This window comes from Peromyscus californicus, unplaced genomic scaffold, assembly GCF_007827085.1.
Source record: "Peromyscus californicus insignis strain IS unplaced genomic scaffold, ASM782708v3 Scaffold_16__1_contigs__length_79575227, whole genome shotgun sequence".
In the NCBI taxonomy this organism is placed as follows: Eukaryota; Metazoa; Chordata; class Mammalia; order Rodentia; family Cricetidae; genus Peromyscus; species Peromyscus californicus.
Genome location: NW_026294458.1, coordinates 10,535,276 through 10,548,262, shown reverse-complemented (window position 1 = coordinate 10,548,262; position 12,987 = coordinate 10,535,276). Strand labels below are relative to the sequence as shown.

The 12,987-nt window shown below is 47.2% G+C and overlaps 1 protein-coding gene across 1 annotated transcript; it reads left to right on the top strand.

Moving 5' to 3' along the window:
* The first annotated feature begins 1,794 nt into the window (after window positions 1-1,794).
* On the top strand, window positions 1,795-12,422 carry Fetub (fetuin B). The gene is made up of 7 exons (XM_052739741.1): window positions 1,795-2,158; window positions 2,475-2,585; window positions 4,313-4,400; window positions 6,644-6,807; window positions 7,484-7,582; window positions 10,592-10,675; window positions 11,989-12,422. The coding sequence occupies exons 1-7, from the start codon at window positions 1,937-1,939 to the stop codon at window positions 12,355-12,357; spliced, it is 1,137 nt and encodes a 378-aa protein (XP_052595701.1). The 5' UTR covers window positions 1,795-1,936; the 3' UTR covers window positions 12,358-12,422.
* The last annotated feature ends 565 nt before the right edge of the window (window positions 12,423-12,987 follow it).

Genomic DNA, 12,987 nt, shown 5'->3' with positions numbered 1-12,987 from the left:
GTGTTATATTTAGGTTTAGTATGAAATCAAAGTTTTAAGTGAATTTAGATACTTGAGCAGCATTAACAGCCTCCTTTAACTTAGTTCACCACGGTCAGCCACAGATCACTATGTGTTGGATTTCTATCCAGACTAGAGGGACATTTCTGTCTAGCCACTTGGAAGACCTCACTCCCAGTTAAAATTTTTGGTTCCTCTCACCAAGTTCCCATGAAAAAGTCTCACAGACTGGCAATCCTTATTTATGAACACAGACATTCCCAAAATATCTTTGTGGATTAGAAGTAAGCACTATTCAGAAAAGCTCTTGTATATGCTCTAGTAGCTGTTGAGAACTGTGTTTGGAATAGTGTTGACCCCAAAGCTTTGAGTCTTTAAGATGCTCTGTGTATGGAGGGCCCACCACATGGGTACTGCTGCGGCAGCAGTACCCCTATCTGTTTGAGCACTGGGCAGGGGTGGAGGTGGAGGTAGGGACAGAGGTGTTGCTCATCTTAGGGAATGCTTCCCGAGACAGCCTAATCTGCAGGCTCCCTTCCTGACTCAGGTCTTTGCTTTCATGGTGACTTCTGCTGGTGTGTGTGTATAATAGAAACTTTTTAAAAAGTGGCCTGTGGATGTAGCTCAGTAGTAGAATGTGTGTCTGATATAAGCGAGGCCCTGCATCTGACTCTCGGCATCACACAGGATGTATGTGTCATGTATGGTGGTGGACACCTGTACCCCCAGAAACTTGAGGGGCTGAAGCAGCAGGCTTGAAGTTCCAAGGCAGACTGGGGAACTTAGAGAGGCCCTGTCTCAAACAAAAACCGCTGTGGTGGAGCTCAACGGAAGAGCAATTGCCCAGCATAGGCGAGGCCCAGTCCTAGACGAAAAGAAGTTTTGAAAGATACTTGTTTTTGTAGCCAGGAATGGTGGTATGCACCTTTAATCCCAGCACTCGGGAGGCAGATGCAGGAGGATTACAAATTCAAGGCCATCTTCAGCTACATAGCAAGATCAAGGCCCTGTCAAAACAATATAAAAATAAACAAATAAATTGCTTTTCACATAGCCCTAATAAGTAGAAACTTCCTGGGCTCTAAATGGAAGCTAAAAAAGAGAGGCAGGAAGCATGATCAGTTTAATCCTAGTTCTCAGGAGGCAGAGGCAGGCATGGATCCCTGTGAGTTCAAGACCAGCCTGGTCTACAAAGCAAGTTCTAGGACAGCCAGAGCTGTCTCAATGATGATCATCATCATCATCATTGTTCTCTTCACAGTATCAGGTTTGGGTCTCTTAATGAATTTACTTGTTGGTCACAAAAGGAAGACTAGGTCTGGAGTGTGAAGGAAAAACTTCTAGGATCTCTTTATCTTTTTCCCCTTAAATACAATTTTGAGATGAAGCACATTTTCCCGACAGATACGGGCACTAGAAAGGGAAACTTTTGAGTTGTGCTTATTTTCAGTTCCAGCTGGATTAGGACTCTCATCTGGACAGGCGGGGTGGCAGGTCGGCTGGTAAGACCAGGCCTCTGTGCTCCTGCCCAGGTAACAGTGTGGACATGAGACCCTCTGCGGGAAAGGTGGAAAGCGGTGCCAGGCCCCTGTGTCTCAAATAGAGACCTGGACAGAAGCCAGGTCTCCAGTGTCTTCATCAAACATTTGCTGTAATTACTGGGAAAAGGTTAGGAAACTTAGGACTGTTTACATGCACACAAGAATGCCATGCTCCAGGTCTAAGGTTAGAACATTGACAAACTATCCAAAATGTTGATTCAGAAGATGCCGTGTTTGGATCAAGGTGATGTTTAGGACATGGTGTTTCAATTCACATTCAGCCATTCTGATTGCCATTATTTAAAACTATTCAAGTCAATCTTGAGGCCCCACAATAGGGCCCATCCTGGCATCCCTACACACCGACCTCATCCTGGACCTTGGTTCCCCACAGAATGGCTCTGCTTCGACTTCTGGTATTCTGCGCCCTGGCCGCATGCTGCGTGGCTCGCTCCCCTCCCCAGACACCCCTCTCCTCCTTTCCGTTTTCCCGGAGCTGTAACGACTCTGAAGTGCAGGCAGTTGCGGGCTTTGCCCTGCAGAGCATCAACCAAGACCGAAAGGACGGCTACGTGTTGAGCCTCTCCCGAGTGCACGATGTTTGGGACCACTTCCAGGCAAGTGACAGCTTTTGGGACAGCATTTGGACAGGCTGCAAAGACCAGTCAGGATGGCAGCTTAGGGCTACTTGTCAACAGGTGCTTTCCAGTTTGGAAACACAGTCCTCCGCCACTGTCAGTAGGTGTGCTAGGACACTCTTGCTGTCCCTAGGAACAAGTGCTAAGAGTGATCCACTCTGTCACATCTAGGTTCCAGCAGTGTAGAAGGCTTTGTATAACACACGTGCTTTGGCTCACCCAGGAAGAGGCTGTTGGTCTAGTCGTCCTGAGATTGTTTCATGTGGGGTGGGGTATTTCTCCAACCCTCCCGTAGGAGGACATGGGATCTGTGTTCTACCTCACACTGGATGTCTTAGAGACTGACTGCCACGTGCTCAGCAAGAAGGCACAGAAGGACTGCCAGCCGAGGGTTTTGCATGAGTCGGTAAGTACTTGTTGCCAGATGCTGGCACTCTGTCATCTGTTCGTTTCTTTCTTACCTCCCAGGCAAAGGACCTGTGCGCTTACTCTAGCATGGGAGAGAGAACCAAGTTTAGTCGGGAAGGGAGGGTCCTGTGATGTCCTACTGGGGTCTTACTGACTCAACTTCAAAAGGTCCCCCCAAATCTTTTTCTATCCTAAGATCCTTTGGCAGTCACTGAGCCAACATTTATGTGATAGAGAGAGAAAGAGAGAGAGAGAGAGAGAGAGAGAGAGAGAGAGAGAGAGAGGCAGTAATGGAGGGTGGCTTGCTTTCTTTTGCTTGGTTTTTTTTTTTTTTTTTTTTTGGTTTTTCGAGACAGCGTTTCTCTGTGTAGCTTTGCGCCTTTCCTGGATCTCGCGCTGTAGACCAGGCTGGCCTCGAACTCACAGAGATCTGCCTGGCTCTGCCTCCCGAGTGCTGGGATTAAAGGCGTGCGCCACCACCGCCCGGCTCTTGCTTGGTTTTGTTTTAATGAATATTAACATGAGGTTTTCAGATAGGAAAGGGGGTGACTTACTTGGTTTTGTTTTAATGAATATTAACATGAGGTTTTCAGATAGGAAAGGGGGTGACTTACACTGTCAGGATCACCAGGGGCTCCTGGGAAAGCTTCCTGAAGCATGGAACTAAAGGGTCTCAGAACTCATCCTTTCTCCCTTTTTAAAATAATTATTTTATTCTTCTATGTGTATGGGTGCCTTGGCTGTGTGTGTGTGTGTGTGTGTGCGCGCGCGCGTATGTGTGTACCACAGTCATGCAGTGCCCACAGCAACCATAAGATGGTGTAAGAACCCCCCTCCCTGAAATTTCGGATGGTGGTGAGTCATCTGATATGGGTGCTGTGAACCAAACTCCAGTTCTCTAGAAGACTAGCAAGTATCTTAACCACTAAGCCATCTCTCTGGCCTTGAGCTCACCCTTTCAAAGATGGCCCAAACCAGTGGAGTCAGTTTGGCCCTGCCTCTCAGTGGTTCTGGGATCTCTTCCATGTACTAACACAGACAGCCATGGATGACAAGAGGAGTCTTCAGTGGTTTGAATAAACTTCTTGACCAAGATCGCCTTTCCTTATTATTTGACCAAACATGCCAACCTGCACCTGATTTTGAAAAACAAATAGTCTGTGTGCCCTCTTGTTATAGTTGGTTTAGTGATATGGGTCACAGACAGAGAAGTGTGTGCTTGCTCATGAGCACACAGGTTAGGAGTTGATGTCTCGTGTAATTTCAAACTTGAAGCTCCTGGCCAGGGGACGTTTATTCTGGGCGTGATTTGGAGCCTCCGATTTTTCCTGTGCTTGTCTCTGACCTTGCCACCTCCAACCTGGTCCCCATGCTCACTGGCATCAGGCTGTCAAAAGACAAAGGACAGAGAAAGTGTGCTGATGTGGCCTTAGAGCGTGGCAATGGAAACTGTTTCTGCTCTGTCCCTACGGTTAGAATTCGGTGATCAGCACCTAAGTGTGAGAAGGAGGCCTAGCAGGTGGCCGTGTCTCAGGAGTAGGTTAGACAGTGTGATGATAAACAGCACTTCTTCCCACCTCCAAACCACAGAACTTGATTTTACTCGATTTCTTGTTACATTAAAATTCCACTTATGGAGGATGGGAAGTGGAGTAGGAAGTAGGGGTGTTGACCTCATCTCGTGGGTCTCCACATCACGCCATCAAGTGTGTTTGGTTTTTCTAGGTTTATGGTCAATGCAAAGCAATGTTTCACATTAACAAGCCAAGAAGAGTTCTCTATTTACTTGCTTATAACTGTACTCTTCGCCCAGGTAAGAGTCAAGAGGCTTTTGTACATTTTGACAAAAGACAGAAAAAAAAAGCATTTAACTAAGCCTTTGCCAAGTTGGCACACAGCTTCTCCTCCCTTGCCCTGTCCTCCCACCGCACCCGCTGCTCGATACTCCAGCACCGCCTCCCTGCTGGCATTCATACATCCTCCTCCTCTCCAGGGAACTCTCCCTAAACCACTGTCAGAAGCCATAGTGCCAACCTGCTTCAGATCCCAAATCCTCAATCTCCCGTGAGCGGCACAATGCCAGCAGCTGGTCCCAGGTTCCTTTCTGTCTACACCACTGTCCCCCTGTCCCCCTTCCAACGGCTGTGCCTGACCACACCTCACACGTTCCCATCTCTCCTTCCACTGGGTATGCCCTTGGTGACCACTGTCCTGGAACTCAAACCCCTCCCTTCTTTAAGAAAGGTCCCAATGCTGCTTTCATGGTGCTCTCTACTCAAGAAAGGAGTGTTGCTTTCGAAGTGGACATTTTTCCCACTTTAGCTAAAACACTCAAAGTACAGAACATGCAGGACCTTGATTTATCGTTGTGTATCACCTGTCATATGGGGTGCTCATCCCTCTCCCCCAGTTAAAGACTTCCTAGTTCATATCAAGTTTCAGAAGTCGTTACTGTTGCTGAATAGCAGGCAAGAATAAGGCTGAAATGAACGGACAATTGAAATAAGTGAGTACATTCCTTCTGGATCCCGCTTTGTACAAGAGACGGTCGCGGAAGCGCAGGAGTCCCTTGCATAGGAAGGTGGGAAATGTCTGCATAACAGACTATGGGCATGCACCCTCCCCGTGAATCTTGTTGAGTGCAGATGCTGATTCCATTGGCCTGTCAGGGCCTGAAAGCCTGAGTTTCTAACAAGCTCCAGGTGGCCATGCTGCTGCTGCTGCTGCTGCTGCTTCCTTGAAGTAAGGAAGCCCTGGAGCAAATGCTGTACAAGCCACAGTTTACAGCACAAACACAGGGCCAGTCTGAAATAAATCAGAGGGCAACTGAGGAGTGCCAGTAATGTCATAGGTATCAGGACTGGGTGATGAGGCCCCGTGGCAAGCTGTGGACACGGCTCTCCCACTGTCTTCCTCCATCCCCAATGTTCAGTAATTAAGAAAGTGGGTTTTCTCTGAAAACAGTTCAAGGCAAATTCTCTGGCTTGGTGATCACACATTTGCCAACTCCAGCTCCTCCCCAAGAGATTGTGACTGTATTGATAGTATCACCGTTCCCTGTAGCCTCATCGTGGTGTGACCAATTTTACCTTCGAACTCATCTGCATTTTCTTACCAAAGGCCGCATGTTTCTGCCATCATGATACCCCATCTACTGACCTTACAGGGTTGTACTGGATATTCACTATGTGTTAGATTTTATTCTTGGTGTTAAGGACCACAGATAAGTAAGCCACGGCAATAATGAAACGCCAGCCTTTCAAAGGCCATTGTCTACAGGAGCAGTAAGGAGAAAGGACATTGAATTAGGGAGGGGACTGATGTGTCCACTGTTTGGGCATTGAAATCCAATATTGTCATCTACAAAGTTCACACCTAGGAGCTGTGTAATTGAGTTGCAAAAACATTTTTTCATAATGTTTTAAGAATATTTGCAGTTTCTTGTTGGGCCACATTCGTGGCCCTCTCTGGCTCTGTGTAACCCACAGACTGTTGGTGGGGCATGCCCTGTGTGCTTCTGATCAAAATTCCTATAGCAAAGAAGTCCGTTAGAGGTGAAGACTATCTCACTCGGATTTCTTTTTGATTACAAAAGTAATAGCGCTGGGACCGGACATTAGCTGCGGGGGTGGAGTGCCCAGCACACATGAAGCCCTGCTTAGATCCTAGCGCCATCGAAGCCAAGCACGAGGGCACACGCCTGCAACCCAGGCCCTGGCGAGAGGATCAGGAGGCAAAGGCCCCTTTGATTGCACAGGCCAGCCTGGGATACACGAGACCTTGTCTCAAAAAGGAAGGGAGGGAGGGATGGAGGGAGAGAAAGGGGGAGGGAGGGAGGAAGGGAGGGAGGGAGGGAGGGAGGGAAAGATAAAGAAAAAGTACTACCACCGCTATCATACCGCCAACAACTAAATGCTTTCTCAGAAAAACGTCTTTCTCACTGCAAGCTTGCCAACACTGGGGATTATCATTTTAGTTCAGTCTTTGCCTGTGGTATAGTTGTATGGTTCTGACTCTTATTAGGATTGACAATTAGTAAACTATTCTCATCAATAGTTTCTCAAAGAAAGATTCATTTCATGTGCCCCGACTGCCCGGGCCCTGCTAACTTGTCGGACCCCAGAGTTCTGGAAGCTGTCACGGAGTCGCTTGCGAAGTTCAACAGTGAGAGCCCCTCAAAGCAGTACTCCCTCGTCAAAGTCCTCAGGGCCACTAACCAGGTAAAACTAAAATGCCCGGGTTAGTTACACAGACTGTAGCTGCAGGTCTTCAGTTGGGAGGAGGCTACTTAGACCTTCTGTCTGCTTAGGACCTGAGATCCTTTCTCTACAGACCCATTTCTAGTAGATCTGCTGCACATTCCCTCAGGCCATGGCTTCTGGCTTTCCTTGAGATTTATACAAGTGTCAGGTGACTTGATTTTATTTCTCCAACCTTAAAGCCAGAAGAACAGATTCATAGTCTCATGTGGGTTTGGGGGGGACATAAGTGCACTGCTTTCTGACTGATTATGGACCGTTTAACGAGACAACTTTTGATTCGTTAAGGCCTCGGGTAGGTGTTGAGTTTTATGAGTTATGGACCAGGAGGCTCATTTTTATTTCAATTATGTTGTTATCTCTCTTATATAAATAGATACATAAATACAAGACAAATCTTCATAAGGAAAAATAAGCTAACCAAGAGAAAATGTTTATGGTGCCCTTCACATCCTTAACAGGGAAAGGCACTGATTTATGTTTTCTAAATAGCAGAATTACTGACATGGTTTGGTGTCCATGGGGACTTTTAGGAGCAGTGAGTTTGTGTGGTGACAGTTCTATTCAAGGAAGGTTGCCAATCCTGAGTTTTCCCTGGGGTAAGATTTTTAATGTCTTCACTTTTATTTCATGACAGTGGGTGGCTGGCCCTTCTTACTTTGTGGATTATTTGATCAAAGAGTCATCATGTACCAAATCCCAGGCCAACTGTTCCCTCCAGTCCTCTGACTCTGAGGTGAGTGCTCCCGACTGTCTGTACAATCTGTATGCGTTCCCAGATCACCAGGATTTGTTGAGCACAAAATACACTGGGGATGTCACAGAGCACAGGGTGTTTCTCCATCCCTCGATAGTTAGAAATTGGGCAGGTCTCGACTCGGTGACGGGATTTATTTGATTCTAAGAGTGATTTTCGTCATCAATGTAACACGGTTGCAAAAAGGACATGGAATACGGCATGGTGTTCCACTCTTTGGACCACTCTTCACAAAAGAAAGGCTAAGTAAAATAAGGGAGGAGGCACCCCAAAACTGTCAGAAATACACTGGGAATGTCCATCAGTATGGCGTGTTGGAGCACAATCGCACAAGGCTCACTAAAAATACTTTTATGTATTTATTTATAGTAAGTGCTCTATTGAGAGATAGTTCATGCACAATAAAATTTATCCTTGTAAGGTGGATAATTCCATTTTTGTAGTATATTCACAGACCGGTGCCACCATAACCACTTCATAATCTTTAAATACGTTTATTAGCTCTCAAAAGAAACCCCCTCTCCCTGAAGCCAGGCCCCATTGCTGCCCTCTGAAGCCCCTGAAAACTGTGAACCCGATTCCTGTCTCAATAGCTTTGTTCATTTAGACAGTTCGTACAAACGGAATCAGGCAGCATGCAGAGAGGGGGCCAGGGAGAGCTATTTATTTTAAAAATAACAATTGACTCCATCAGACCAGCCAGTGAGTGGTGATGCTGAAGTGCAGACACCATGATCCCCTCCACTCCAGTACCACACCCGGGAGTACACACGCTTTGATAATTCAGAAAATTCTAGCTACCGTGGAGTAGCCAGCTGTTCTTGCCACAAGCACCTGCAGTTTCTCTGGAAGGTTCTCTCAGAGCCTCTGAGCATGGTGGTAAAGAGCAAAAGGGAAGGCTGGGGTACCATGTTACATTAATGACTTTGCCGCCTTGAAGAATTTCTGGTCTTTTCTTCATGTGACCTGGAAAGGGATATAGAGCAATATTCAGACAACCTGTTCAGATGTATTTTGGTAAATTTTATGTGGATGTACTTAAGAGTTCTTCTTTGGAATTTGAGGCAGCATTTTAGTACAATAGTTAACTTTTCATTGAAAATGTACGTACACTATGACCTTAAAATAATTCTTCTAGGGTGTCTTGGTTATTTTTGCTATTGCTATGATAAGACACCATGACCAAGGAAATGGATAGAAGATAGAATTTATTTGAGGCTTACAGCTTCAGAGGGTTAGAGTCCAGGGCCATCATGGTGGGGAGCACGGTGACAAGCAGGTAGGCATTGTGCTAGAGCAGTAGCTGAGAGCTTACATCTTGATCCACAAGTAGGAGGCAGAGAGAACTAACTGGAAATGGTGTAGGTTTTTGAAATCCAAAGCCTACCCCCCAGTGACACACCTCCTCCAACAAGTCCACACCCCCTAATCCTTCCCAAACAGTTCCACCAGCTGGGGACCAAGAGTTCAAATATATGAGCCTACAGGAGACATTTTCATTCAAACCAGCACATAAGGATTTACTCTAAGGAAGAAACTAGAGATATATGATGGCAGGGCCTGGTAGCGCATGCCTTTAGTCCCAGCACTCGGGAGGCAGAGGCAGGAGGATTTCTGAGTTCAAGCCCAGCCTGGTCTACAGAGCGAGATATATGAAAAGATAGTTTCAGTATTTTTTAAAAATTAGATCAAATCTAGTTGTTTGACAAGTCTTTATTAAATACAGAGAAATACTAGGCAGCCACAGCCATTATAATCATCGAAACAACAACAACAACCAAGAAAAACACAGGAGACTATCCAATGCCACACAAATTTTTTTGCAATATATTGTTCAGTGGCAAAATAGTTATAAAATATCATATGAAATATGGTCTTAGTTCTTAAAAGAAAAATATACATGCATAGAAAAAAGAATAGAGGAAAAGGATGAAAGGATTGCGGGTAATGAGAACCATTCATGGAGTTACAGGTCAGGTTTCTTTCTTTTCATTTATGTAGTTCTAAATAATGATTTATTACGTTCATAATTTTTAAAAAGTAATTTCATTTTCAGATAGTCAGAAGGTGAAGGAGCTGAGAGTGTTGTTGCCTGAGAAGACAAAACTTCATTCAGAACACATTAAGGGCTGTTGTAGGGAGGAAACCATCAATCTTCCTCACTGATCCAAGGGCAGACCCAGGGCCAGGCGGTGGACAATGTGTAAGGACAGACCCAGGGCCAGGCAGTGGACAATGTGTAAGGGCAGACCCAGGGCCAGGCAGTGGGCAGTATGTAAGGACAGATCCAGGCCAGGCGGTGGGCAGTGTGTAAGGGCAGACCCAGGGCCAGGCAGTGGGCAGTATGTAAGGACAGACCCAGGCCAGGCGGTGGGCAGTGTGTAAGGCCAGACCCAAGCCAGGCAGTAGACAGTGTGTAAGGGCAGACCCAGGGCCAGGCAATGGGCAGTGTGTAAGGACAGACCCAGGGCCAGGCGGTGGGCAGTGTGTAAGGGCAGACCCAGGCCAGGCAGTGGGCAGTGTGTAAGAACAAACCTAGGCCAGGCGGTAGGCAGTGTGTAAGGACAGGCCCAGGGCCAGGCGGTGGGCAGTGTGTAAGGACAGACCCAGGCTAGGCAGTGGGCAGTGTGTAAGGGCAGACCCAGGGCCAGGCGGTGGGCAGTGTTAAGGGCAGACCCAGGCCAGGCAGTAGACAGTGTGTAAGGGCAGACCCAGGGCCAGGTGGTGGGCAGTGTGTAAGGGCAGACCCAGGGCCAGGCGGTGGACAGTGCGTAGACACCGGAGGAACCTCCTGAAACTGTTACCATTGCCAGAAGCAAGCTGGACTTGTTGGTTATTTTAGATAATTCAGAGGGAACTGGCGTGGAGCCTGCCCTCTTTCAAGGCAGGAGCAAAGAAGCATGGTGCAGCCCTATGTCTACACAAGCAGAAAGCCAGGGCTCTGCTCACCAGTAACTTAAAACTCACATGACATCTTTCTTCCTTTAGCCTGTCGGTCTTTGCCACGGTTCCCTGATGCACGAACCCTTAGAAAAGTCTGTCTCTGTGACGTGTGAGTTTTTCGAATCTCAGGTATTTATCTGGTTTTTTCTAATGTTATCATTATTGCGTGTTTGCACAATGTAAGTGTATGAGCACGTGTGCCGTGGCACACACGTGGCATCAGAGGACCACTTGATATGGTTTGTTCTCCCCTTCACCTTTACGTGGGTTCTGGGGGCTCGAACTCAGGCCGCTGGGCTTGCAGGAGCGTGGCTCTCCCCATTGAGCCCTATCATCCTAATCCTGGAGTTTTTCCATGGAATCAGATGCTCCATCTCTAGGTGCCTATGCCCCAGCCCTTTTGGTTTTCCCAAGATCCAGGGTCAGTTTACTTAGGCTATCTAAGCCCGCACCTACAGGAGAGAAAGTTACCCTACTCTTTAGTCTTGGTGTGACCCCGTAGGATAAGGGAGAACTCAGGAACAGTGAACTGCAAACACGCACAGCTTAAAGCCTTCAAGGTGCGAAATTCAATACCTCAGAGAGACCTCTCTCATCTCAGGGAGACTCACTTCCGTGAAAACGTCCAATCCCTCTCCACAATACTAAGTACTTATTGTGGGGTAGCCTGTTCCAGTCCGACAGGCTGCCTGGGCTTCATCCCTGCCCTCTGCCCCTGTGAGCTGTGTGGCCGCTGGCACCTACCCTTATCACCTGCCTGTTCTGATCCCTAAGATGGACCAGTGAGAGGATTTGGATGGAGGGAACCATACCAGGCCTGGCCCCAAACACACAGTAAAAGAGGGTACCTGCTGCCACTCCCGGGAGCAAAGACAACTCCCTGGGGACTCGGGGTCCATCCTTAAGCCCCTCTGGACTACTGCTCTCAAAGGGAAGACCTGCTGACCAGCTTCTGCAGGCCTTGGTTCCACCTGACCCCCACCTGTTTTGTTATGAATCTTCATATCAGGAGGCCCATCCCTGTAACGGTTCTCAACCTGTGGGTCGCACCCCCCAGGGGAAGTGAATGACCCTTTCACAGGGTTGGTCTAAGACCGTCAGCAAACACAGGTATTTGCAGTGCAATTCATAAATGTAGCAAAATTATGGAGTAGCCACAAAAGTAATTTTATGGTAGGGGTCACCACAACCTAAGGAACTGTAGTATTAAGGCGTGGCAGCATTAGGAAGGTTGAGAACCGCTGCTGTGGCTGGTTTCTGTAAGCATCCTGTGAACCTGTAATCCTAGCACCCAGAAGACTTGAAGCAGGAGAGGAAGAATTTGAGCCTAGGCTATCCAACACCATGTTACAGATACACAGTCACACAACTGCTTTGCCTGGTGCTGGATGTGGCAGGGCATTCCCTGTAGAATTGTGCATTTGAAAACATTGTTATTTCAGGCTCAGGTCCCTGGAGGTGAGAACCCTGCTGTTACCCAGGAGTCCAAGAAACAGCCCTCCGTGGACGAGGACCCTCAGAAGAACAAAGCCCCCATCAACTCCCCCTCCGTAACTGCTCCAAAAGGATCTGTCCAGCACCTCCCTGACCTGGATGCTGAGAAGCCCCAAGCCTCCATGGAAAAGGAAGCCTTCCCTGTGCAGCTAGATCTAACCACGGATCCTCAGGGGGAGAAGCTGGATGTTTCCTTCCTCTATCTGGGGCCTGAGGAAAAGAAGCTGGTGGTTTTTCCTTTCCCTGGAAAGAAAAGTTGCTCCACTGAGTGCCCAGGGCCCGCAGGGGAGACCAACCCTCTGATCCTCCCGCCCTGAGAATCACAAACAGGGCTCCCCATAGCGGTGTGCACGAGATGAGAGATGGTGGGAATGGGAAGGAGACAGATGATCAAATGTAGAAAGGCTAATAAAATGCATCCTTTTATTGCTGCTTGATCTCAGTATGTTGACCGGAAATGGAAAGGAGAGTAAATCCCCACTCTGGGCCACGCTGGTCGGGTGCTGTATGCTGGGTGGTATCCTGTACAAACTGCTCAGACTCCAACCACCTTTTCACTTCTCTCTCTCTTTCCTGTTAATCTTTTAAACATCTTTACTCATGCAGAACTGACATGATACACATAAGCCAGAATAGCTATAACGTCACTAGGTGATTTAACCTAATGGGTCTATTGTAACATACGGGACCTACTGTTCTCCCAAAAGCTCTTTGTGTAGCCTGTGACTATGATTTCAGTCTCTGGTAACATTTTGTCTGGGTTTTTTTGTTTTGTTTTTTTTGGTTGTTGTTGTTGTTTTAATGATAAAGGACAATGTTGTTAGATGAGGTTCTATCGATACCCTCCAGCTTTGTTTTAAAAAATCATTTTAAAATATTTTCATAGAGTATATTTTAATCATATTGCTTCCATTCCTGAATTCCTCCCAACTTCATGCTCCTTCTTG

Coding starts and splice junctions, on each gene's coding strand:
- Fetub (XM_052739741.1), top strand. CDS start 1,937: ATGGCTCTGCTTCGACTTCTGGTATTCTGCGCCCTGGCCGCATGCTGC. Junction 7,583..10,591: donor TCCAGTCCTCTGACTCTGAG/GTGAGTGCTCCC, acceptor TTCTTCCTTTAG/CCTGTCGGTCTTTGCCACGG. Junction 10,676..11,988: donor GTGAGTTTTTCGAATCTCAG/GTATTTATCTGG, acceptor TTGTTATTTCAG/GCTCAGGTCCCTGGAGGTGA.